The following is a 27,161-nucleotide window of genomic DNA, read 5'->3' as shown; positions in this document are numbered from 1 at the left end:
CTAGGGCTTTCACCCCCAGCTCACACTTCCTTCCAAAGGGCAGAGGCTGCCTGGGGGCTGTTTACTCCTAACAGGGTGATTTTGAGCTGTGCGATCAGCAATCCAGCTAAGCGCAGACGCCCACACAGCAATCCTCCATTTTCCCCAGGCTGTCAGTGCTGCATCGATTTCACTAGCTCTGCAGCCCTTTTGCGGAGACAAAAGGGGAGGCAAACTGCCGGGCTCCGGCCTTCTCCAGCACATGGAGAGGCAAGATTCCTGGGAGAAGAGTTATGAGCGATGATGAGCTCATCTGAATGAGTGCCACGCAGGCATACCCTCTGACATGCTGGAAGGAAACAAAAACCAAGTCACAGTTGTTTAGGAGCGGGAGTGCGGGTGTCAGAACGCTGGAGTCTTGTTTTCCGATGGGCCTGAGGCAGAGACACAGAGGCATGATGGTGAGAGAACTAGAAAGAGATCGAAAGGGAAGGGGGCAAGCAGTCCCAGGCTTCAGAGGTAGCAAATAAATAATGTCCAGAAGGGTCTGGCTCTGAAGTGGACCAAATGGCTCTCCTGTCCCATGTTTATGGGGTCACGGACCATTAAACCAGCCAACCTACAGATGTCTTCATAAGACTTTATGAGATTAGACTGGGGAGACCCTATAACTCAGCAGCAAGAAGGGAAAACTACAGGGAGAATTGCAGATAAGAGATGGTGGAAAGGAGGGCTTAGCCTTGCGGGGGGCGGGTCTCATCTCAGTGGCAGGTCGTCTGGGTCCTCAGATCCCTCCATTTTCCTCATTTTTTACTCTTCTGTGAATTTCTGCCCATCTACATTAGATTCAGAACTGCATCAGGCTTATATTACCCAATAAATTCTTGATTTTCTACCTACTCTCTCACTCCTGATCCAACTTGCAGCTGCCCCACCCCACTCCCATGTTCGTGACCCACAATCTTTTGATCCTGAGAAGACAGTTTCTTTGGTATTTGTGAAGCAAATCAGAAAGATAGTAAAATAATCATATTTACAAACTCGCATAACTGAGATTTCCAAACCTGATTTGGATTGTCAATGTGATTTTCTCCAAATTCTAATAACCAGGAGCTGACTTTTCTAGTGGGCCCTGAAGGCTAATATTTATTCTCTGAGCCACTGGCAGCAGAAACGAGCATGGAGGCCAGGAAGGCACACAGTCTGGATTAAGGGAACAGAATAGGGAACAGGATAGATTCTCTTATTGCCTCAGAGTTGCGCCACCCTGTGGCTATTTGCAGCAAGTCAGAGACCAACAATCCTTAGAAAAAAGCCCTCGTTCTCCAAGCCTCGCTGCTCTTTCAGAAAGGCATATGTGACCACTGGCTGACCTTCCAGGGCCCGATTTAAGGAGGGGGTGTAAGACCCAGATCTTTAAACCACCACTCAGGATCCATATTTGAAAAGCAACCGTTTATTAGAACCAATACAAGAATATGAAAAGAGGGAAAAGAGGGGGGTGGAGGAGGGGGAGAGAATGAGGTCTGCACTGGATGTCAGTTGTGGAAACACATAAACTGCCTACTTTAAACATTTACATTTAAAAGGCGAACATATATATATATCACTTATCCTAAAAAATAAAAAAATCAAAAGCAGACATGTTTGGCTGAAATAGAACCAAGAAATACAACCAAAACTCCCCCACAAACCAAAAATGTCCATAGAGAACTCAATTTCCCATTTTTCCATTCAGAAATCTGGCTACAAAGTGTGATTTGTTTTACTCAGGATGGTACAGAGTGCTGAAAAAAACCCAGCCTCTGGAGTCTCTAGATCCCATCCTGTGGGAAGGGGTGGGGAGGCCATGGGCGAGTCAACTCCTGGCTACTTGGCAGATGTCAGACTGTGCTCTCCATCCTCCGGGACTCCACAGAACCTCCTGGTGCGGCCAGTGCTGGGTGAACAGAAGAGCCGAGTCCACAAAACACGGAAAACCGGAATGTGACCACAGCAAGGGGCCAGGACCTTGTGCTTTTTCATGGGTTACACATCTAGGGCCAAGGAGAGGAAAAGAGAAAGAGCCCTATTGGGAAGGGAAGCTGGCTGAGCCCCTAAACTGAGATGGAGAGTAAGGCTCTTGAGCCCACACCTGGGCAAATAGAAATAGTGTCCAAAGTTTTCCCAAACGAGAGTGAAAAAAGGTCAAAGTCAGGTTCAGACTGTGGACACTGAGAAAGAGATGACAGATGCTGAATACAGTGAATTGGATGAAGCTTTGAGGAGTACCGATGCCCAATTCTGAGTGTTCAACCTATCTCTAGGAAAAAAAAATTCCAACGTGGCTCTTTTCTGGTGGGGGATGGAGGAAGTGGTTATGTTTACTGAACCAGCTGGTTCCTACGGGGAGGCAGAGGCTCGGGGACAGATATCACGAAGCGGTGCAGTGACCTAGATGTCCAGGGATCAGTTCGGGGAGCGACAAGCAACTATATAAATCAAACCCACTGTGTCTGCTTTGCTCCTGAGACAGCCCCAGTCTGTTCCAAGCCCATGGGCCATGGGACCTTAATTCCCAACCTGCAGAGAAACAAGCAGTAGTATCCCTGCCTCATGATTTCCTAATTCAATGCTCTTGGGTTTGCAACAGCCTCTCTTTGTGGATGCAAGACATAGAAAATACTAAGTGCCTTCCTCCATAACATCCTACATCTGCACTATTAAGACTCCAACATTCACGAAAACACTGTCAACATCTGAACTAGCAGCTTTGATGAGGGGTGGGGGGCAGAGAACTTGCCGAGGTCACTACGTAGTTCCAATCTTGGGACACCTTAGCGAGGACTAAAGCCTATGTCAGGCCTAGACTTCAGCTCAAGGCATCCTCCGTCGAGGACCCTAAAGTATTCTATCAACTGTGATTTATAATGCCTCACAACACCCCTGTGAGGTAGGTCAGTATTATTAACCCCATTTGACAGATGGGGAACTGAGGCATTGAAAGGAGCGACTTGCCCAAGGTCAGCCATTATGAATCCATTGGGGAGGTTGGCACACATAGTCAGCACCCACTCAGTTCTTGTTCCACTCTCTAGAGCATATGACTTCTTAGAGTGCACCTGGGAGCAAAGGGAAGTCAGCAGGTACACTTCACTCTGCAAACTAGATGAACTCAATCAACCAATAAGTATTAATTGAGGGCCTATTCTTTATCTAGCGAGGAACTTGGAGAAACAAACTGCTTCTGAAAGTCATGTGTTAACGGATGTTTTGAAAATAAAATTACGTTTTAAACATTAAGGGCATGATTCTTTCATAAAGAAACATTCACTTTATCCTAAGAGGTGAAGGACCAAGACACACCAATTTCCCAAAGTTCTATACTGAGTAATCCAAATTCCTAAAATCCAGAATGACAAGACCACACTCAAGCAGGAAGATAAGAACCGTTTCCCAGGGGTGGTCTGGGTAGTGCTCTGAGCTGCAAGGTTGGTGGGGAAAGGCCAACACCGGCCAGAGCAGTGGCAACATTCTCTACAGGCTAAGCTAGAAGCGCAGGAATCCCGGCCCACGCAACACCCTCCTGCTGCTTCCTTTCCCTCCCACAACCCTCAGAGGGCAGCACCTTCCCAACCTTCCTCCCTCAGCCCAACTTCAGGAGTTGCAGCATCTCCACACAGTTGAAGATGAAGAACATAAATGGTGACCCTACCTTTCCATTCAGGGAGAGGGGATGAAATGTTCTCCATAATTAATCATAACACTCTTGTAATATTTTTTCCTCTTGCCAGAGGCATAACTCCTTAACAAAAGAAAAAACACTTCTTCCCGTCCTTTGGATTTACACTGGATTCTGGTGAAAATCATTATAACCCTTATCCTAAAACTAGGGGGAAAAACCTACACCCACAGCCAGCCCTGGTTTACAGTCAAATCATAAAGCTACTGGAAACTGCAAATGACTGACTGAACCTTAAAAGTGCCTTAACATGACTCAACTCTATCTTCTCAATCTCCAGGCAGGAAGCCCCTCCTTTCCTCCGTACCCACTCGCAGGAGCCAGAGCAGCAGGATTCTACATACATTGGGAGCTCAAAGAATGATTTATCAGCACACCAGGGACACTCCAGTTCCAGGAAGGACCAACCATTCCAAGACCTAAATATAAATGTTATAGAACTTTTCCATTGATTGCTGATCACACTGAACAACTCCAGGTGATGAGAAAGTTCAAGGCTGATGAAAGCAGCAATGACAGCCAGGTTCAGTCTGTGTTGGAATTTCTCAAAAAGTGTGATGAACTGGCCACCGGGGCCTGGATCAACCGTGAGGGTCACACCTGCCAATGCCAGGGGACACCACAAAAAAAAAAAAAGAGAGAGAGAGTGACAAGATAAAAAGTTCATTGCATTCAATTTGGCCTAATTTCTTGATAATAGTTTCCTATTAGATTTTCCGATTAATACTGATGGCTCTTACCTAGGCTGTGATAATTAGGTTTTGATCTATTGTGACATTAATGATCACAATCAGTTGACTTTGAAATTGACTTAATTAATGGCTCTTCCCTTGTGGGTGCCTCCAGTGTGGTTTCTGTCCCCTCCCCCACCAACTTGTTTTAACTCCTTCTCTTACTGACCTCAGAGACAAACAGCACTGGAGGATCACTTTCTTCCCACAAACCAAAATTTTAAACTATTTTAAAACATTTCTCTGACAGAGGAGCAAGACGAGATGATGTTAGGTGAAATGAGGATCAGGATGAAAAGGCAAGAGAACATGCTGTCAACAAATAGGAAAAATTCCATCTTAGGAAACAACCAAATCAGGCGTGATGTTAAAGTGGCAATGACAAGATGAAGTAACTCTAAAAAGAGAATATGAGGTAGTTTAAAATTCAAGAAATCCAGCGCAAGCAAAAAGAAACTAGAATTGTTTTTATGAAGCTGGCCAAAGAACCTTCACACTTTAATTTTCCAGAACAGTTACTCTAATTCCTGGGAATTCTGACTTTCAAAGCTAGTCAGCTCTCAATTATCCAACTCTCAATTATCCAGGCAGAGAAAAGTATCTTTTTCTTGTGGTTATGTGGGTCAGAACTAAGAAATTTCTTAAGGTCAGACTGTTTCCCAACAAGGCTAGGCCTCGCCCTAGACCTCCCTAGACTGACTCAAGCAGAAACTCCAGGGGATGTGCATTTCCGAGAGAGAGGTTTCCACATAATTGACACAAGTGTCTGCTTAGAAATTACCATCTTGCAGTGTTGAATAAAACTACATTGCCCAGAATAGATGCCCAGGTGTTAACAGATGTGCCCAAACCTTCTTTTTAGCAAATTTATCACTGGAAAGTATGTCCCTGTTTTAGGCTTCAAGCCAGTCATGTTAACTCTTCCAAAAGAGATGAGAAACTGAAAAAGGTGTGAGCAACTGTCATAAAATGTCCATGAGGAATCAATGTTACAGAACTCACAATAATGCAGCAACACACAACTGGATCTGCAACACACTTAATACTTCCCACAAGCAAGGATTAACCAGACCATTAAATACTTTGGCAAAGAGCCTAAAACAGGGACTCAAATCAGGGGTTCTCAATCCCCACTCACCTGTTTTCTCGCTCAGAAATAGCATTTCTAACCTTCAGTTATCTTTATTTCCTGGAATAAAACAAGCCTTTGTTGTGTTCTATCTACAGCTAGTTAGCTCCATTCATTCCAGGTCATATAGGCCTTTTCCACAGATGAACCAACCAGCACCTTCCTACTTTAGCGCCATGAACTATACCAACCAGTTGCCTCTGCCTCCAAGTCAAAAATGTATACCCATTTACAGCATTTATTACACTGAACTATTAATGGATCATCCCACACCAGTATGAAAGTTGAGGTCAGAGACTGCATCTTTTTGAACTCTGTATCCCCAGGGCCAAAAAATGTTTATTGAATGAAATGTTGTGTACACTAATGTGGCTGAAATATGGATGGCTCACTACAAATCCACCACTATTAATTGGGTGGGGGGCACCCAATTCTGAGCATATGCTCTTGGGCACAAGGCTGGTAACATCTCTATTTTCGAAAACATAACTTTTTATGATTAGCGGTAAAGCCAGGATGAAACTGGAATACACTGGGTCCAGACCTTTCCTCTCTGCCTTGCCACAGGTATACTTGCTTGGTGGTCTGATTACAAAGGTAGAGACTTCAACACTATAATTTTTACTCTAAAAATCTAAACCAAAAGGATGGAATCATGGCTGCAAAATGAGCTTTTCCTTTGACCTAATTTGTGAGAAACAATTGCCACATTTTAAACCTAATGACACGGCCCTTCCTGGGGTTCTCATGTCATTGCAAAGTAGTATTTTAGGCCCTCAAATTTGAACCCTAAGGGCAAAGACAATCGCTCCCCAGCCCACAGATCCCTCTGATGCCTCCCTATACCTTAGGTGAGCTGGCCTAAACACAGATTCAACAAAATCACATGATGAAAATCCCAAGCACCTTCCCCAAGGCCCTACAATTTGGCTTGAATACAAGGAAAATGGATTGCAGGGTGGCTACAGAACAGAAATGAGAAGAGTTAAGAATAACCTAACTGCCCAAGCTACAGGAACAGGACCAACTTTTCATCAACAACACATAGTACAAAGCTATGGCTGGGAGACAGCCAAGGACCACGTAGCCTTCTGAGTGCTAAGGAGCACCACAGGTCCAAATGTTCCCTTGTGTAGACAACCCTGGATTGCAGCAGAAAAAATGATACGGCTCTCCCCAGATTAAAAAAGGGTGCTTCCATCAGGGCTGACATTCCTAACAGCTGATCTTAACGTGAAGGCATATGCCCAGCCCAGGGCTCAGAAAAGCAGCTACGATGACCTTGGCAGACTGCTGGACAAAGCTCTGCTACACTCTGTGGAAAGGGAGATCCTTGAATGCTGATCACCAGGAGAAATTCAGCATTAGAAAAGATGTTTTGAAAGAAGACCAAAGACAGGAAAAATAGACTTTGAGCACCTGAGACCTAGATGTTTAAAAGTGCTTACTTAGCCTCTGGCTACTAACTCTTCTGAGAGGAGAAAGCCCCATGAAAACAGGTTTCTGTTTGAGGCTGCAATTCTCCAAGGGCCAGGACAGCTACTCAGCACTAACAAATGCCGGAGGCAGAGGCCGGCATCTGGTCTCCTTTCTGCTGAGGGCTGAAAGCAGTACTGGCCTCCGGCTCCCTCCATTCCTAGAGAAGAAGCTGTGGATAGGCAGGGAGAGAACAAAAGTTGTTTCGGTGGCACTCCGTACAAGACCATGATTCAATAAACCGTGGACAGAAAAGAGGAATGAAGCAAAGAGCAAGGTATTAAAGGGGTAATGAGTAGTCGATGATACTGGGGTTATTTTGTTAAAAGAAAATCACATTTTGATGAATGTCTTAAATATTACCCATAACCACAACCACCACATATCCCAAGTTTCTCAGGACCAATCTCAGTACAAAATAATTCCGTTGTGTTCTTCATTCACATGCTAGATTCTGGCTTTAAAAATATGGTCACTGTAGTTTACATGCCCACTGCTCCTGGGAGACACACAGTGGCTACTTGGAGAAGCTGTCATTTTCTCTACCTGCAAAGTGAGAGCCCAGATCACCTCCTCAGGGGCTATGGTCTACTTCTGTCCTATTCTTGTCTACCCTAATTGATATCCTTGGTTACTTATATGACAAATTTGTTTCCTGACCACCCTTTCTTTCGTTTAGATACCCATCAGATTAAGTACTAACAACTGTCAATTAACTAGCACTTGATCTAGGCCTTTAATTCCTTCAGAGAGTAAAAGAAGATGGAGATAAAACTCCTACCCACTTGAGGTATGGGTTATGAGTTCTCACCCAAACACATTACCATTCAGAAGGATTTTCCTGGATGACTTAAACCAAAAGCTTCATTGTTCCAGTCTGTCATGTCACTGCAGCAACAGCTGTCTTCTCAACTGTGCAGTATAATTTTTGACATAATTTATACAAGCCCACAGAATTCAATCAGCAGCTGAGCAGGGAAGCAATGTTAACAAATGCTATGAATGGGCATATGATTTGCATGTTATTCAGCTCATCTGTGAACTGCAGCAATCTATCCACTCCCCTCATTACTCTGAATAATCCAGAAATGGTTGAACGCTCCTGGCCAGACAGCTGTATGTTTTAAAAATCAAAAGCAACAACAAAAAAAACCCTCAATGGCTGGTGAACTCTAGAGTTAAGGCGATTTTAAGCATTTATTCTTATTTCCTCAGCTTTGGGCTGGGACAAGGATGCTCAAACCCCTGTTATTTCCTTACTTTTAGTCTTGATTCTCTAGCCTCCCTCAACTACAAGACAAAAAGGGTCAAGAGAAGCAGGGCATTTCTTGGGGGACAAAGGCAGAAGGATATGATCAGAAAAATAATCTCTCAATATAATGGCAAGGCAGGAGGAAGCCAACAGGGAAATATTTTGCTGAGTAGGGAGAGAAGGTTGTGTCAACACACTAATGCCAGGGTTTGTCACTCTCTGAAGTGATAGTCTTCCATAGAAACGCATTTTTAAAAATAAGATACAAGTAAGAGTTTGAGGGTGGAAAAAAGAAAGCACGTTAATACTTTGGGGACTCTTGGTGGCAAATCCAGGAGTCAACAAAGCAGGAAATTTATGACTATAAACGCTGTGAATATTTATGATATTGTGACTATCATAATTGATATCGTGGCCAATGGCTCCCCTCCAAGAATTCCCCACTGAAAATAATGGCACAGGAGGGGAAACTTGGGTCCACTGAGAAGTGAGGGTTAGGTTTGAAGCCTCTTTGGTAACAGGAATGCTTTGGGAGGCCACAAAAGTTGGCAGGGTTGGAGGGTGCCTAGCACCTTGGCAAAAGCAAGCACCAGGCAATCACACACCTACATGAATATATAATCCAAATGCGAGGGGTGGAAGGAGATAATACATATATGCCATATGTGATAATAAAGACAACTGTACCCTACCCCATCATCCTCATGTACCAATAGCTAAAAATCTCCACAGTTAATTATCTTGTCATTTTATGACAGATACACCACCTTGCAGAAGCAGAATCAGGGATTGCTAAGAAACAAGGCCAAAAGTCCTGGGACTAAAAGAAGTGCCTTGACAAATTTGAATGTAAAATTTCAAGTCCTCCAAAGGATGGAGCTATTCTGGGAGGTTGGGTGAGGATGAACAACAGAGGGTGGCCCAGAAGACCACACTAGGAACCCTGTATTCTCCTGGGTAGAGCTGAATGACGCTGGGAAAGCCCCAACAGGTAGGCAGTTGCTATTGGCTTTTTAAAAAGATGGGCAACATATTTTCCATCCCAACATCTCAAAACAAAAAGGCTACGTGGTCATCAACATGTTCTAAGAACCAAAGCAAGAAACCTAAATTCATCACCATTGTAACAAAACCCCCCAATCTAAAAAGCGACCAACCCTGAAAGATCAAGACTCTAAGGTGATTAAAAAGTTAAAACTCATCTTGAGGTCACAGGGGAGCAGAAGGAAGAGATCAGGGCAAAGGAAAAAAATTGTAGGAATAACACACAGTATGTAAATGCCTGGTCTTCACAGAGAGACACTTATCATGAATCAGACCATCAGTTATGTTACAAGAGAACCAATACCAACATTTCTCCTGTGGAGCACAGTGATAAGCACATTTTTTATGGATGTGTTTAGGATAGAAGGGGGTGGATAGAAGGGAGAGGAGGCAGGGAGGTAAATGTATTATGTACAAAGAGAAATGACAGAGACCACCCCCTCCTTTAGCTCTTTGCTGTTTCTTTCTCTTTGTTTTCCGCATCCTCAGGATATGCGTGCCACGTCAGTCTCTCTTCATAAAAGGCTATCACAATCTGTGGACATTTTACATTAGCTTCTTTTGCAAGAACCAGGTCAGCTTCATCTGTGTCTTTCCTGGAGAGAAAGAATACGAGACTTAGAAGGAGAGGAAGTAAGAGTGAGAGTCTGTCCAAGCATAGGTTTATGTCATTAAGGATTTAGCTGACTTGATTTCCTGGTGAAAAGGACCCTAACATTTCAATATTTTCAAGGAAAAATTTAAGTAAATGAATGATTAGTGAATATCACTTAACTACTACATCAGATAGAAATAGAAGTCTTCAGCTAGAATTTAGATGGAAAACATAGCAGGATTAATCAAAAGGCTGATAATTACATTATATAAATTCTGCTCCTATAATTTTTATTTGTTTGTATGAGCAGGTGAGTGAACACACAATCAAACCTACATTCAGCCCTACTGATTATGCATAAACTAATCAATCCAGTTTCTAGATCATCTAAGCCAAAGGGTCCTAACCCTCCTCATATCTTGTGGCCTTTTAAACACTCATTATCCTTTTGGTCAGAACTGGAGATTGGAACAATGAGAAAACAGAAATGTACATCAGCAACAGAACTTATAAAAGGGAGAGTAAGGGAGAATGTAAAATCTAATCACTAAAACTAAATGTAGGGATTAGCTATAAATTTCAATTATCCAAGTCACACAGGCTCTACTACCTGTATAACAAAAAATCTAGAGCCAGCCCTGATGGTCTAGCGGTTAAAGTTCAGTGCAACACTGCTTCAGCAGCCTGGGTTGGGTTCCCGGTTGCAGAACTACACTACTCGTCTGTCAGTTGCCACGCTGTGGCAGCGGCTCATATAGAAGAAGTAGAAGGACACACAATTAGGATATACAACTATGTACTTAGACTCTGTGGAGGGTGGGGAAAGATTGGCAACAGATGTTAGACTCAGGGCAAATCTTTCTGGGCAAAAAAAAAAAAATCTAGGGAGTTCCTTAATCAGGATTCCAAACCAAGAAAAAAAATATTTTAAATCAAAATTCCACTGAGATGTGAGCAAAAACAACTACCCCCTTTTCTAGAAAACTGAGATGTTCAATTCACAGAGGTAAATATTATGGGTGAGAAGAAGAGGGGAAAAGACACAGCTTAGAGCAGATACTCATATTTGGACTGTGGTGGAAAGAGCTAGTTAATATGTGAACATAAATCATAAGTACACATACGGCTGAGTGGGAAAAGCAGTCAATACACCTCCATACTTCTGACAGAATACAGTGATTCTTCAAATATAGGCTTCTGGGTAATTTACTAGCAAAATTTCGATCAGATAAAATATTAAACCTTTTGATTATACAACTTTTAAGGTAATTAGCTTCTTTAGTGGCACTGTAGCACGAACCCTCTATTTAGAGACCCAACTTAAATCACAAGCCCAGAACACTTGGAAACAGAGAGGTAGTGAGGGCCACACCATAAATCACCCTGTCTTTAAGAAACCAAATTGAGGGGAAGTAACTACACTTTCCTCTAAGAGCCATTCCCTCTACCGGATGAAATAACTTGTGCTTTGGCCACTATGATTCTTAATGCTTTTTGCTGAGATTATTTTTCCCTTTCAGACATTATTCAGTGGTCTTGGTCCTCAGTGACGGCAGAAAGCCTCACTCAACTCCTATCCCACGGCCACAGGCTCACGGTCTGACGGTAAATGATTCAGAACCGTGTAAATAAATGGTTAGGTCATGTTTATATGTTTCCTACCTCAAATCTACCTTCTTCTGGTATGTGGGCTAATATATCTATAATTTGGCTTAATACCAAAGCCTGAGAATGTCTTAAAACCATTCTGAACCGTAATTCCCATTTGATACTGACAGCTGGTATCAGTTAAAGATCCTTGACAAGCAAAATTCTTCTTGGGGAATACTCAGGCTTCCCTCCCTATCTTCCATACAAATTCAAGTCACTGGGAAAGAAACACAATAGTAGAGTGAGGCCCAATCTCTCTCACCATTTCATTAGGAACATTAAATCACCACAGGAATCTGTCGCCCCAATGATCTTTTCTGGTTCCAGTCCTCTCTCAAAGCCCCGAGCGATATCATTGCTCTGCTATAAATAGAAGATGAAGAAAGGTTACAGCTTGGAGAAAGAGTAAAAAACCTCCTGGTTTCTCAGCTCAACAAAGCACAACCTACGTTAATATGACCTGATACCATTTTTGTCACCAATTCATAAAATTCTTAGAACTTAAGAAATACAATACTGGGTCAGCCAGTGACCGTAATGCCAAGAGATCTTTTTGCAAGATGCAGTTGTCCTTCCAGTATTCCTTCAAAAGATTAGGAGCGGCCCCTACAATTCTTCAATATCCCTTAAGATATTCTGGAGTCAACATCTAGGAACTCCTCTAATCTAATCTCCTTAATATTATAAATTCACTAGCCCTAAGTTGTTGCTTCCAAGATAACAAGTCCATGTTTAGCCAAACTAATCCCTTTCTTTCATTTTATAAACTTTAAATACACCACCCCTCAATCTTTATTTTTTTAGACTTTTAGTTTACCTTGACACTGACCAATATTTTTAATCCTTCTTTTCACATGTCATTTACATTGATGAAAGAATGGAGGTAAGAAGGATTCAAGGCACTACCATAAACTACGGCATTCTTCCAGAGCTCACATCCCACAGAACCCACGCACTTGGGGAAGAGGCCCTGGTCTGTGCCCATCCCTCCTGATGTGCACGAGGCAGTAAGTAGCATTCGAGGGCAGACCTGGACAGTGATTTAAAACAAACAAACGGATAATTCTTTAGGGGATTATTCAAACTTGGTCAAAATGCAATCATGCCATCTAGACAAGGAGCTCACAGTCTGATTCAGGTGTGATGGCACTGGTGAGAGCAAAATGGAAAAATTTTATACAAACTAGGTAATTTAAAAAATCTTATTATAGAAGATAAAGCAAGCTTATCTAGCAGCAACACATAAAAAAAATTTAGAAAGACTGCCCAAATGAACTAAATCTCTGATGTCCGATTTTCATAATAAAATCTCTTTGATCTGACATTCATCTTGCTTTCCTCCAAGAGATACAAAGCATTCAGGGTCCAGGTGGTCCCTAAAGATACCAGAACCCACATTGGGAAGGAAATTCCATGTATGGATCAGGGGAGATACTGACTCAAAAACACAGCCTCTTTTGGGGGTGCTTAAGAGGAGAAGGTTCCCAGATGTGCCCACAGCTGCTCACAGCTGGAATGCTGGCGCAAGAACTGAGTCATAAATCATAGCCGGCAGCTGAAAACAGTTTGCCACATAGGGAGGGAAGGGAAGAAAAATGTTCAAGGTGCTGAAAAGGAGCCGAGGTGAGGAAAATGCTAAAATCATCACACAGGCAGTAATCTTAAATCAGGCATAATGTCGACTAACAAATTTCTTCTACAGTCATCTAAAGAAAGAAACTCAATCCCCTCCTGTACCTTTAAAACATACAATCACCTATCTTCCCAGCTGCCTACCTGACAGCCGCCAGCACTGCTGAGAATGCTGTCAGGGGCCCCAGGTGAACATTACAATGTAACGGACATTGTGTGGGGGTTGTTTTCAAGGTCGGCAGCATCAGAACCTAGCCTGGGAACGAACTCTCTGCACTGGCCAATGGCTCTACGCCAGACTGCTCCTTTTTAAAAGGACAGAAACCTTAGGTTGAGGAAATATACAGTATAGTCATGAATGGCTAGTCAGAAGTCTTATGCTGTGTGGTTTTTTGGTCTCTTTACTTAGCTAGAGAATGAATCAAATGACAAAAGCCAGGATACAAAGGACTAAGTAAAAAAAAAAAAAGCAAGAAGGAACCATGTCTTAGCTCCTTAGAGAAGGGAAGGCATTCTCAAATTCTTTATCAATACAGTATATCATAATAATATACACACCTCACCAGAATAGGGTAGTTTTAAAAAGCAGGTTGTAACAAATAAAATTAATCAGTGAAACAAATAAGGAGACAGACACAAACTCAGAGTCTACTTTCACTTGCAGCCGCCAGTCTTTCACTTTTATTTCACTTCTTTTTGGAAAGCTGGTCTTCTATTTTCCCTCCTATGAATCACTTGTGTAAGTCTTTATAAAATACTGATGCCTAGGGCCAAACCACAGAAATTTGAATTTAACTGGTCTGTGGTGCATCTTGGGCACTGGACGTTTTTTAAAGACCCTCCCTTCCCCCAGTGCTTCTAATGTGCAGCCAGGGCTGAGAACTAATGCTCTAGAAAAATGGGTATCCATGTAGAATGAAGATAAATAGGGATGCTTATGGCAGTGATGCTATAAGATTCAGAAGCGGACTTATGCTTTTATTTTATTAAACTTTAAGGGTATGATACATCCTTCACCACAAAAGGCTTCACAACCTTGAAATAAATAAAAGAAGTGGAAGCTAGTGGGTGGGGTATGTGTATGTGTGTACAGATAGAAAAGATACAGATGAAAAAAGAGAGAGGCAATAACAGTGCTTATGCTAGTTACTTGAGAGCTGAAGATCAGAAGGATTAAAGCAACCAAATCAACCCAAAATTTCATAAATACACTTTCAAAATAGAATAATAAAAAGATTCAAAAGGAAGACGAAAATTAATTTCTTATTTGCAGTATATAGAAATAATAGGATCAAAAGAGAATATACATGCCACTGAACTGTACACTTTAAAATGGTTAATTATATGTTAGTGAATTTCATCTCAATTAAAAAAAGAAAAAATATAATGGCTTGGAAGTAAGTGCTATCTTTGGAACAAAAGAAAAAAGGAACTGAAGTGGTAAACATTTTAAAGCCCTTTTCTATCCTTAAAAAATTCAACAAAGACCTTCCCTCCTTAAGATAACTTAGCCGTCTATTCATGGAGAAGGCAGAGAGTAGCTGAATGTTTTACAGTGATTTAATTCAGCACAATTCAGTGGACGTACACATATTACATTTCTCACGCAGCCAGGAGGGGGAGCTGTAGTTAATCAACATACCTCCCTAGAAGCTCTTTTGTTCAATAATTTACCTTGCAGGCCATCCTTAGAACAGAAATAACCAAAATAAGGCTTTTTTGGTGTGGGGGAGGTGGGGCGGCGGCCGCAAAAGAAAGTTTGTGGGAAAAAGGGGAAAGGAAGCTTACCTCTCTCTTTTTTTTGGATTTGATATCATCAGCACTGTTCGAGAAATTGGATTTCCTCTTGTTACTTTCTGACTTCTCCCTGGGCTTGTTGTTTTCACCCTCCTTCATCTTCTTATACTTTTTCATAAACTCAGAAATTAGCTCAGGGCAATCCAAATTTTTCTCAGGTTCCCAAGTATTGTGCTCCCTGGGCACGAAGAATGGAGAAAAAAGGAAAATGAGGAGAAAAATAAAATCCAATGCCTTATTTTAAAGAAGACAAGTAGGCAAAAAGGAAAGAAACCCTATGCTTAAAGGAGATAAAAAATTTGATCCTAGAAATCTATCCAAGAGAAATGAAAAACTATATCCACAAAAAAACTTACAATTATTTATAGCAGCATTTCAACAGCCAAATACAGAAAACAATTCAAATCAACTGGTGAATGGACAAACGAAATGCGGTATATCCATACAATAGAATACTATTCGGCAACAAAAACGATCACAGTACTAATTAGTACCTGCTTCAACATGGAAGAACCTCAAAAACATTATACTAAATGAAAGAAACCAGATGCAAAAGGCTATAGATTGTCTGATTCTATTTCTATTTATACAAAATATCTAGGAAATACAAATTTAGCAGATCAGTCGTTCCCTAGGGCTGGGGCTTGGGATTAACTACAAATGGGCTCAAGGAAATTTTGGGTGGTTATGGAAATGTTCTAAAACTGGAGTGTGGTGATGGCTGCACAACTCTATAATAATTAACTAAAAATCATTCAATTGTCCATTTTCAATGAATTTACGAGGTAAATTATACCTCAATAAAGCTGTTAAAAACTCAAATATGCATTCTGTTTTATAAGTGGCAAAAGAATGTGATTTCAGACATAGAATCATTTATGCAAATCCTGAAGAGAGGACAATCTAATAAATAATGCACCCCCAGTTTAAATAATGCACCCCCAGTTTACACTGTCTTAAATATGCTACTTTTATTTTGAAGAAATGTCAACAAAATTTTGGGGGATTGAAAATAGTCATTTAGAAAAAAGGCATTAAGTAAGGGCTCAATTAAGACTTACTTGAGAGTAAGGGCTTAAATCATTAGAATATAGGCAAAACCATAAGAAGGAGAAGACTCAGAAGTGGGACTTAGAGTGCATTAATTCAATGCCCTGGATTCAAGTCTACACAGTCACTAGGTAATCAACTACATTTTTACAATAAGCAAAAAAAAAACCCAAACCCAAACTAAATAATTGGGTCTAGTTAAACTTGGATCAAGGGAGTCCTATTATGAAGAAAGCAAATAGTTGGTACTCACAAAGTCATTCTCTGTATTCCTGACATGGGTTTTAGAACTAAACCAACTACATCATAAGCTTATAGAATCAAAGCAAGAAAACATGGGAAAAACTAGAGCAGGTATTGTCTTCGCTCCTGGCCACTGCCAGAGGTTCTTTTGATTATATAGTAAGGACTAGTTTATATTCAGATACATCTGTAAATATATCATAGAAGCAGTATCTACAATCCCTTCATTGACTTGGGAAAAAAGTTCTTAATGTATACACTATCCAAATTAAGTATTTTATTGGTTTTGTTTTTAAAATCAGGTATCTTTAGACAGGAATGGTTTGAACACATGCCATAATAACTTGACTCAAGAAGCAGAATGATGGAAAAATCTGAGATATTTACTCTAGACTTAACTTTCTGTAAAACGAGCTTAAGAATGAGAAAAAATTTATTTCTAAATCATTTTGAGCTAAAACTGGAAAAGCCTCTCCTTCATAGCTCCTTTCAGCAAAAAAAAAAAAAAAAAAAAACCCCACAAAAACCTCATACAGTAACCTTCCCCCAAATCCACAGACCAGAAGGTTTACTATCCCAGAAGAAATTAAGGCACCAAAATCAAGAGGTGTGCCAACACTATAACATAAGTAAGTAGGTGTGGGAGTAGGAGTCTCTTTTAATAGCACTGAAAGCCAGTCCTATAACGGGATTATTCCTTTTCCTACCATATTGGTATTGCTGTTTCTACATCAACCAATTTTCACCCAAAAGACAGCATGGTATAATTTAAAAAGTCTTGGTTTTAGGGCCAAAGAAATCTCATATTGGAGCCTTGTTCTAGCACTTACCAGTCATGTTATCTTCAGCAAATAACTTCACTAATTTCCTCATCTGTAAACTGAAAATACCTCTAATGGCGTTATGAGAATTAAAGAGAACACGAGGTAGAATCTGACCACTGCCTAGCAAACAGTAGGTACTTCGTTGTACACAATGCTGAAGGGGCAAAATTTATCCTAGTCTTTAATGAAATCCTGGGCATTTCCGACAAAGTAAGAACAAATGCTTAATCTGTCTACCCCAAACCTTGTCTTTCCCTCTTTTATCTATGTAAGGTACCAGCAGCTCAACTGCAGTTATAGACAGTTTCAAGTACCTTCTAAATGCCCAAGAATTTCCAGTGGTGATTCAACAGGCCCAATAAACACCTGCAAAATCTTTAGGTGTTATTTAAATTCCTATTTCATAGTTCTCAAGGTCTCTCAAACTCAGTTCCCATGTGCAGCGGATGCTGTGATACTACTCCTCTTTAGAAATATGAGGGCATATTCTGATGGCTGTGCTACCCACATTTAGTGCTCTGTGGGCTAGTGATGCTGAGCATCCTGCAGTGCATGAACTGTCTGACCTAAACACCAACCGTGCTCTAGATGAGAAACTTTCATCCATGTAATGAAATAACCTTAAGTATGTTCTGAAGGCTCTTGATTCATACCTTTGTCCAAAGGTACTGTCAAAACATGGAATCTTCTAGTATATTTAAGTCTTGACTTTAAAGCTGTGATATTCAATATGGTAACTACTAGCCACATGTGGCTGGTGAGCACTTGAAATGTGACTAGTCTGTGCTATAAAATCTAAAGTATACATCAAATTCTGAAGACTTAGCACGAAAAAATAATGTAAAATATTTCCATCAGTTTTTATGTTGATTAATGTTGAAACAGCATTTTGATATATTATGTTAAATAAAATATATTATTTAAATTAATTTCACTTTTCTTTAATGTGGCCACCATAAAATTTAAAATCACATATGTGGCTTGTTATATTTCTATTGGACAGCACCACTCTAAGGAGCCTAAACCAGTTCCTATCAGTTCACTGGGGTTCTGAAAAATCCATTCGTTGTTATCAGGCATCCTAGGAAGAGAATTAATCAGAAATGCCTAATGATTACACAGCTTCACGTATTCCACCTTTCAAACTACCTCTTCTATGCTTCAATGTGTCTAGTTCTATACATTCCAGAGGAAAGAATAATCTATTTCAGCACTTCAGCACAAAGCCAGTTACTGCCTAACAGACATTCTAGTCAACATTTCAGTATCATTCTTAAAACTCATTGTCTTGAAAAGAGGGTTTTTAAGGTCTTTTTTTAAAGAAAAGATAGAGCGGGGCTGGCCTGGTGGCATAGTGGTTGAGTTCAAGCGCTCCTCTTCAGCGACCCTGGGTTCGTGGGTTCGGATCCCAGGTGTGGACCTGCGCACCACTTATCAAGCCATGCTGTGGCAGGCATCCCACATACAAAAAATAGAGGAAGATGGGCACAGACATTAGCTCAGGGCCAATCTTCCTCAGCAAAAAGAGGAGGATTGGCAGCAGATGTTAGCTCAGGGCTAATCTTCCTCACCAAAAACAAAAACAAAAAAAGATTAATGGATACAGGGATAGATGGATAGATTACATTAAAATGTTAATTGTAGAAACTAGGTAGTGTTTATCTGAGTGTTTACTCAATTTCTTTTGCCTCAGCTGTATATTTGAAATTTTTACAAATACATATTGGGGGGAAAAAATGTGGCCTTCAGATTTAAGTTTCTTATTAAGATGAGTGCTTCGTTCTAGGACACTTCTGAGATCCAAAGACCATTTTGGAAAGCTATGGGCTATGGGATCGAGGATGACTTCTGCTGCTGCTTAAATGTATCTATTTTAGCTCAGTTATATCCAAAAGAATAGTAACAACTGTTTATACTTACACTGAGCTTAGGCATCAAGCTCTGTACCATCTACCCAACATCTCTATGACAAGTACCATTTCTTATCTCTATATTTTTGAGGAGGAAAAAAGATTAAGGAACCTAACCAAGGTCATCCAGCTTATATCATAAGTTGTGGAACAAGAATCTGGACCCAGGCAATCTAGCTCCCAAGTCTACATTCCTAACCAATTCATCTTACTGCCTCTCAAAAGCATTATTATTAGAACACCAGCTCCAAGTATAGTTTATTGCTGTGTCTTCTGACTCTTAGGAAGGAAGTGCAGGTGGGGAAAGAAAAAAACAAAGATAGCCATGGTTCATGGAGAAGTAAACCAAAGGTGTCTACCTCTGCAGTCCTAAAGCCTAAGAGAAGGCACTTACTCAGAAAAACCTTTCCACTTCAGTAGGTATTCCACTTGCCCCTTAACCACGCGCCTGTCTAGCACCTTCTCCACAACATACTCCTCCTCATCCTCTGAAGAAGAACTGTCAGCTGTCCGCTTGGTTTTCTTTCCCATGTCGCACACTGTCCCACCTGAAGGACGAAGGCCACCGGGTTCCCTGCAAGTGAGAAGGACAAAATGGTCAGTATCCGTGTGAGGAGTTAAACTTTGGGATGTGGCAGGTATAACACAAAGTGGCCATGTACTCTTCTCTTGGGTCTGGAAGCATTCCACAGACGAGTCCTAAGAATTTAATCTAAAAATAGGTCAATCCCCACTTTCCCAACCTCAACTTTCTCTTCAGCTAACAAGACCAAAATTATTAGACAATTGTCTAACTCCTCTGATTTCAGATTCCAAAAGACCAGTAGTGTGGTATGTTACTTCTGGTGACTTCCGTAACTGTTTACAAGCCAGGAATTCAAAGAGAAATGTGGAAAACCTTCTGTTAAAAGAACTGTGATAGAAGGAAAACCTTTCCCTCCAAGGTGAATAAGGTTATTCATAAAAATGAAAAAAGAAAAGCCACCAAAATGTAACTTTCCCCTGCTCTGAGCATCCTGACCGGTCTCTTAGAAGCACAAAAAAGGCCTGCTCAGGCATCTTTCACTACATTTTCAGTGACTCGCTACATTTCCCTTAAACAAATTGAGCTTGTCCCTTCAGAGCATCCATCAGCTCACAAAAGCAGGGCTGACATCTCAAACACACTAAGCCTCCTTTTTCATTTGGGGATGGGAGGGAGGCCGGGAGGAGAAAAAATTTTTTTAGTCCTAAAAATCAAAATTAGCCATTGGATTGTTCACACGTCTCCAAGTTCAACTAACCCAAATAGCTAAGGAGGTACCTCTCCTCTTAACTGAAGTTGACTTTGGGCCAAAGGAAGAGGAGGAGGAAAAAGTAGTCTGGCCCCAGACTCACATCAACATGAAGCCTCAAAACACAGAGGAACCATTCATAGGCCCAAAGAAAGCTGAAGCACGGCAACACAAGTGGAAATTGAGTTAAGCTCAGAAATATGCACAACCAGGGGGTACTCAGCAGAGATTCTAGTTTTTTTAATTTCTACCTTGTTGTTACCATAATCATTTTTAAGAATTCTTCCTTAACCATGTTAAATGGTGCCCACAGTCTGGATGATAGAGTAGCAGGAACTGTTTTCTTAGCTGAACTCCATTTTAATTTTGCTGTAATCTTTAAAGATTTTTTTCAGCATTCTCTAAAATATTTCCATCGTGACCAGAAGACCACTCCCAGGAATAGGGAAGGCCACTACTAATCTCAGAATTTTATTTAAGTCAAGCAGCATAAAAAGTTGCATTTATCAATTTACTTCAAATTAGCAAAATTTAAGGAATTATTCCAAGAATATATAGTTGGAAACCACATCTCCAGAACTTACTAGCAATAGGTCTGCCCACCCAAAAAACTGTCTGTACCCATTACTGCCCTGTAATAAAACTAAGTTTTCATTAAAATACTTTATTTGGAAAAGGGGGTAGGGGTAAGAAAGTAGGTAAGGGGTTTCAACATAATTTTTCCATGAATTTAGGAGAGAGTCCTAAGCTTCAAGAAAAAAAAAATCTGATTTATTTAAAATAAAAACAGCCTCCAACCTCACCAGAGACAGGAAATGTCATATTCCAGGGAGAGTACCCCACCCCCACCCCCACTCACCTTGGAATTTCCGGGAGTTGAGCAGTTTAGGTCAGAGCGCTGGGGTTAAAACCAGCCCTGGGTTAGATGCATGCAGTTAAGCATTGTGGCTATGGCCTCCCCTGCCTCACGAGGAAAAACAAGGATTTACATATGTGTTCTTCAGTTTGAGGGAGGGAAGAGGAAAATCTCCCTTTATACCTTCATGCAGAAGAGAAGCCCTAAAGGTAGAAGATGAATGGGGGTTCCCTCCTTTACCTACCGGATCGCCCCAGTTCTTTCTTTCCCTCTGGGCTAACAGGAGGGGCCTCCCCTCCCAGGTCTGGGGCTTGGCGGGCTGGCAGCTCCCCCGCCCCCACCCAGCTGCCTGGGCGCCACTGCGCAGCTGTCCCAGTCCGTTGCCATGGCAACTGGCAGCAGTACTAGACTAAAGGGGGAGAGGCAAACGGAAAAGTTAAAAGGCTTAACTTTCTTTTTCAGTGAAGACTGGGTGGAGAAGTTGGAAGGTACCTCCCTTAGCTTCCAGGCTAAGGCATTCAGAGCTCAAGGGAATTGGTTCTTGCGTTTTAAGTGCAAAACTTGTGCTTATTCCTCTAAGAGCACTGGGAGTTAATCAATAGCATTTTAAGATCATCTAACAGGATTATAGCTCAACTGGAAGGGGGAGGGGAAAAGCAAGGTCCTTCTACAACAGGATCAGTACAAACCACCCACCCCCTAATGCAGCCCACCAGAAGCACTTTAGACAAGGCCTTTTCTACCATCTGTCACTGGACAGTTAATTAAAACTGCTGGGGGGAGGCAGGATAACAGGAAAGGGGGGAAGGGAAGTATTTCAAAGATACTATAGAACTTTCCTCCTTTGGGGGATTATTAGATACAGAAACAGAACCCAGAGACTTGAAGCACTACCAAAGAACCTTTCAACTGAAATTACAGGTAGAAAAAAAATTTAATCCTTAAGTAGTTTAAAAAGGGAGAAGGGAGAACAGTCCAGCCATCATCATTACTGTTAAATTTACACCACTTCTCATTAGCTGTTCTTGTAATGTTATAAAACCAATTTTTTAAATAATTACTACCCACTTGAAACATTAATATATAATAATTTAAAACTCTGTGTATCAATAATCCCTAATACTTCAGAAAAGGACTGAGATAAAGAGACACTTAAAGACTTGCAATCCTATCAATTCTCCTTTCTCCTGGCTCTAAAGAACATTTTAGAGAGTGCCAAAATCCTGCTCTGCTTTATAGATACAGGTCTTTAGAGCCCGGGGTTGCTGCCACAGGAGAATAAGAAAAAGGGACCATCAAAAGCAAAAAACCCAACCAAGGAAAAAAACCAAGAATGGTGATTGTTTTGGTTATCAAACAGAAGAAACTACAGAGTATTGAGAGCAAAGCAGACATTTTTCAACTACAGAGGATTTCCTCAACTTTGAATGGACCCATCAGGAAATCTCTCAGTAAAAACAGCCTTTTTTGACTCTTCCTAACTTTTTAAAAAACTTCTTGTAGTTAAGGGATATGAAAACAACGCCAAAGGAATTAGACCAGGGTTCTGATTCTGTGATTAACTTGCCATGTGTGATCTTGAGTGAATAAATTTTAGATCGTACCCTGGAATCATTAAAACAGTCCAAATAAATCCCCACTGCCTACCTCCTAGGGAAAGAGCGAGTTTATATTGAAACCAAAGAGCTGTTAAGTCCCCCCAAAGAGAAGCTTTTGTAAAAATGTTATAGGGCCAAATATAACAGCAGTAGGAAATATGTGACCTTCCAAATTCCTAAGCCCTTAAACCGTATCACAGGCAGTAACTCCTGCAGCTCAGCATGTTAGATAGCAATAAAGGAGGAGCAGTGTCTGTTAACTAGGCGCTGGTAAACTAATAAACCTTCAGAGAACAGACAGGTACGTTCTCTCTCAAGGGTAAGATACTTACTCTTACTCCTTAAAACTCAGAAAAGCACTGGAGATGGCAGAATGAAAAAACTAATTCAGTGAAGGGATAAAGGACAGGAAAGAATGACAGCAACACTAACATTTTGGCGAAATCTTTCAGGGGAAAAAAGTAAATTCGACGAGGAGAGGGACAAAAATATTCTGGTGCCCACTCCTCTCCCTAAAACATTAGGGGGGCCAGCCCCAAGGCGTAGTGGTTAGGTGTAGTGGTTAGGCTCAGAGCGTGCCCCTTCAGCAGCCCAGGTTCGCGGGTTCGGATCCCAGGCGAAGACCTACACCACTGGTCAGCCACGCTGTGGCAGCAACCCACATATAAAATAGAGGAAGACTGGCACAGATGTTAGCTCAGGGACAATATTCCTCAAGCAAAAAAAGGAAGACTGGCAACAGATATTCCTCAGCAAAAAAAAATAAAATAAAACATTAGGAAATAAAGAGTCAGATCAATTCCCTCTTTCCCACTCTTTAAGAACTGCCTAAAGGGCACACGGCTCAGGTCCCTTTCTCTTTGGGAAATGGGTTTTGTAACAGCTGACAAATCAAATTGGGCCTGATGCCAGGAGTCTGAGACCAACCATAATATTCTGTAAAGAATGGCATGCAATTGTCTTGTAAATCTCCTGGACAGTCACAGATCAGAAGCTGGCAAGGATGACGACATAGTTCTGATGGAATGTGTCTTATCTTAACCTTGAAGTTACAGATCTGCTCAGGAGCAGCAGTAAGAAATGAGAAATGCACTCAGACACTGGAAGGAACATAATTCTCTTTTAGACAGTGCGACCCAGTACATTAGGGTCAAATGAAACACAAAGTCAGACGGACAATTTAAGGGCTAGAGCCTGGACCAGATAAAGCATCAAGACTGGTGGTTCACGCTGAGCTTGGGAGGAGGGAGCATTCCCATATGAGAAATGAGACACAGCTGGCAGGATGATGGAGTGATTAAGGTAGAATCCCGATACCATGACGGAGGAAGAGAGGATGAGCCTCTGAGTGCAACCTTATCCTTATGGAAATCTCCATGGGAAGGGGTGAGGAGATTCTCAAGTTTCCAGAGTCTTTCAGGCATAACAGTCTCAGCCCTTTCTTGAATATACACAGGAACTCGAATATACACAGGAACTCGCTGGTAAAGGCATCAATAGCTATAGATAGATTCTGGCAATTTAATTGACCATCAGGACACGAGAAAAGAGCAGATCCCACCAACTCTTCATATCAAAGATACAAGGCAAATTCACCTTATAGGCCTCTGAGTGCTGGGGAAATAACACCTAAACGAGGGATCTGGTGAGAAGTCAGCCTTGGAGAAACATCAAAGAGCTCTGCGGTCAGGCACAGTCAGAACCCACATTCCAAGTCGCTGACAGGAGACTTCTTTAACAGATGAATCTTCCAGAAAAATAAGGGAAGAGGTGAGGAGGTGAAACAGAAAGAGGACAGGGACAAAAAAATCCCACACATTATAAAGGTAAAAGAAAAAAATGTCTAAAACTGGCAGTCCCCAGAAATAACAGAGAGGGCATCACAGAAAGCTGGAGCAAGCCAGAACAACAGATGTAATAGTTAGCTATTTGAACTAACCAATCAATTCTGGAACCACGGAATCACAAAACCACCCCTCAGGGTCTCTGGTATCTGTATGCTCTGTCGAGTTCAGGCTCTGCTTGTCCCTCCAGTTACTGCTTTCACTGCCAGCTGTCTTGGTGGCTTTTCTTAGATCTTGGTGTAGCACATTTTATTTGCATCACTACTTACGAGCAAAAGCATATATATAACAATTCTAAATCTCTCTCTAACCTTTCTTTGTGTTGTTTAAAAAGTAATGAAAACCAATTGGTAAGTTGCCTCACTGAACTATTGGAGGTGGTAGGCAGACCAAATGTCAAAATGAGCTCTCTCTTGATTTCATAGTTTCAATATAAATTCTATAAGCCCATTAAGAAGGCAAATCCTCCAGAAAGAAAGCCAGGCTAAAGAGTAGGAAAGGGTGAGGGCATATGCAAAGCTCCCTATCACATGTATTAAATATGGCACTGATGGGTGACTTCAGTCTGTCCAGGCTTGAGAAATTCCCATTTCTCTCCTAAAGCCCTTGGGGAAAGCTAGTGGCTTAGGTGAAGATTAAATTGTCAGCTACGGCATCCTCTATATTATAGCCTTATTGTAGCAATAAAACAGGTGAAAAGAAACTAAATGTACAGAACCATTTTAATCTGGTCTATGTTCTTTGCTCTTTATGAATCTAGATGTACCAATGGTTTTAGGTTTGTAACACATACAGCATAAAACTAAAATACCCTCTATAAAGATGTTTTCTTCTACTAGATTTATGATTTCCAAAGTATTAGCCATGTGGCATTCTAACAAAAACACAGCATAGAAATGCACATTACAGCTGTCCGGACTGTCTCAGGTTTTGTTAAATGGGCTGATAACTATCACTCCACCTCTACCAAAAGCCCACGAGCACCCAATTCAAGGTGAGTTAAAAGCTTTTTAAATGTCTATTTAAGAGACTGGATTAGGAAAGAGTTGAGGAGGAAGATTAACTGTGGTCGTTAACACCCCTATCATTAACAAGCCACATACAGACAACACAAACTGTATTAATAGAGAGGAGTGTGAGAGAGGAAATGCTCTCCCTTCGGCTAGCACAGCTCCAGTCCCTGAACCTTTAAAAATCAGGCCAAGGCACTGCTTCAACTAGTCACAGAATTATTCTGGGGCAAAGTATCCTGTGTGATGATTATTCAAGCTTCCTGCTCTAGTGAGCAAGGGAGTAAAGGGCCTTTTGTTCTTTCAGATTAAAACATATATATTATAAATGGAGATAAAGGCTGCCTTATAAATTTCATTTGGCTGTACTGTCCTCCAAGCTCTGACCATCATTAAAAAATATAAAAGAATGTGTACTACAGCAATTCTCAGAACTGCTGCAAGTTATACATCTGGTTCACTGGTATATCTAGCAGTAACACACAAATCCTTGTTATCTCATTACTAGATCACAATCCTACAAAATAATTTTGTATGGGATTTTTTTTTTCATTTATTAAAATCTACTGAATTTCTTCTCTCAAGTATCAGTCTCCTTTAAATTTAGTCAGGGCACACCTAAACCCATCACTGGGATATTCAATTGTTCCAAGATTTATGAGAAAGTAGAATTTGGCACCACTGTGGGCAAATGTCTTCCAGATGGCGCTTTCCAACAACCCTATCCTTGGAATGTACTGAACTCATCGCAAGGCACCACAGTTTCAGGTGGGTGTTAATCTCACATCTACTCCTCTCTTAATTAAATGTGATGAAGCATAACTAGTAGATCCTGTCATCTTTCATGAAGAACCTGGCGATTTCATCATAAATAAATCTTAAGAAAAATGGGTAATAGCAATGTCTGAGTAGATTACCATGAATCTTAGATTTTTACATACCACTTTGGCAGAGTATGTTCACAAAATATGGAAGGATTAAAAGAGAACTAAAGTGTACACCCCCAAATAAAATTACAGTCATAAAGCATTTTTCATCCAGCCATAAAATTAAGACTCGGTGCTTACCCTGGCATCATCTAGCTTGTACAGATTTTGGACATCAGCAGCTTAAGGGTTACAACAGCCTCTTTGGGTCATTTCAACAAATCCTCCATTTTAAGGGCTACTACTATGCCAGACAATTTACATTCTCTCATAGTCTTAGTTTAGCAAAGACATTCAAGAGACACAAAAATTAATTTGCATAACCATAAACTAAAATTTCTAAAATATCTCTAATTTAACTGTTGAGATGGTATTAGAATTTAAATCAATATGCTAAAATCTGATTAATACATGCTGACAAAAAAAGGAGTTTTTATATAATTAGAATAAGAAAGATATTTCAGACTGTAAAACTTCAGGGAGTAAAAGAGAGCATTCCTTCAACATATGGCATAATTTTGTGCTTTGCCATTACCTTGGTGTATCTGTAACATGAATTATATTGAAGTCATAGCCTACAATTTAGATAAATAAAATCAAGCCAGTATTGAACTTTTTCC

General features: G+C 40.8%; 1 protein-coding gene across 3 annotated transcripts in view; it reads right to left on the bottom strand.

The window, feature by feature from the left end:
• Positions 1–1,415: 1,415 nt before the first annotated feature.
• Positions 1,416–27,161, bottom strand: part of CBX5 (chromobox 5) — a 34,020-nt gene continuing 8,274 nt past the window's right edge. The window contains exons 1-5 of one of the 3 annotated variants that reach the window (XM_087442280.1): positions 21,408–21,461; positions 19,428–19,607; positions 14,998–15,184; positions 11,840–11,940; positions 1,416–9,928 (exon numbers count right to left, since the gene is read on the bottom strand). In XM_087442280.1, coding sequence (XP_087298406.1) covers positions 9,778–9,928; positions 11,840–11,940; positions 14,998–15,184; positions 19,428–19,564 — 576 coding nt within the window. In that variant the 5' untranslated portion in view covers positions 19,565–19,607; positions 21,408–21,461 and the 3' untranslated portion in view covers positions 1,416–9,777. Of the gene's footprint in view, positions 9,929–11,839; positions 11,941–14,997; positions 15,185–19,427; positions 19,608–21,166; positions 21,325–21,407; positions 21,462–27,161 lie in introns of those variants that run through there. The other 2 variants (XM_087442281.1, XM_087442279.1) reach the window with 2 other exon arrangements.

The sequence above is a fragment of the Ceratotherium simum genome, chromosome 17 (genome assembly GCF_057802395.1).
Source record: "Ceratotherium simum simum isolate JZ-2026a chromosome 17, ASM5780239v1, whole genome shotgun sequence".
Lineage (NCBI taxonomy): Eukaryota > Metazoa > Chordata > Mammalia > Perissodactyla > Rhinocerotidae > Ceratotherium > Ceratotherium simum.
The sequence above is the reverse complement of the archived record's forward strand: the minus strand, read 5'-3'. Positions and strand labels throughout refer to the sequence as shown.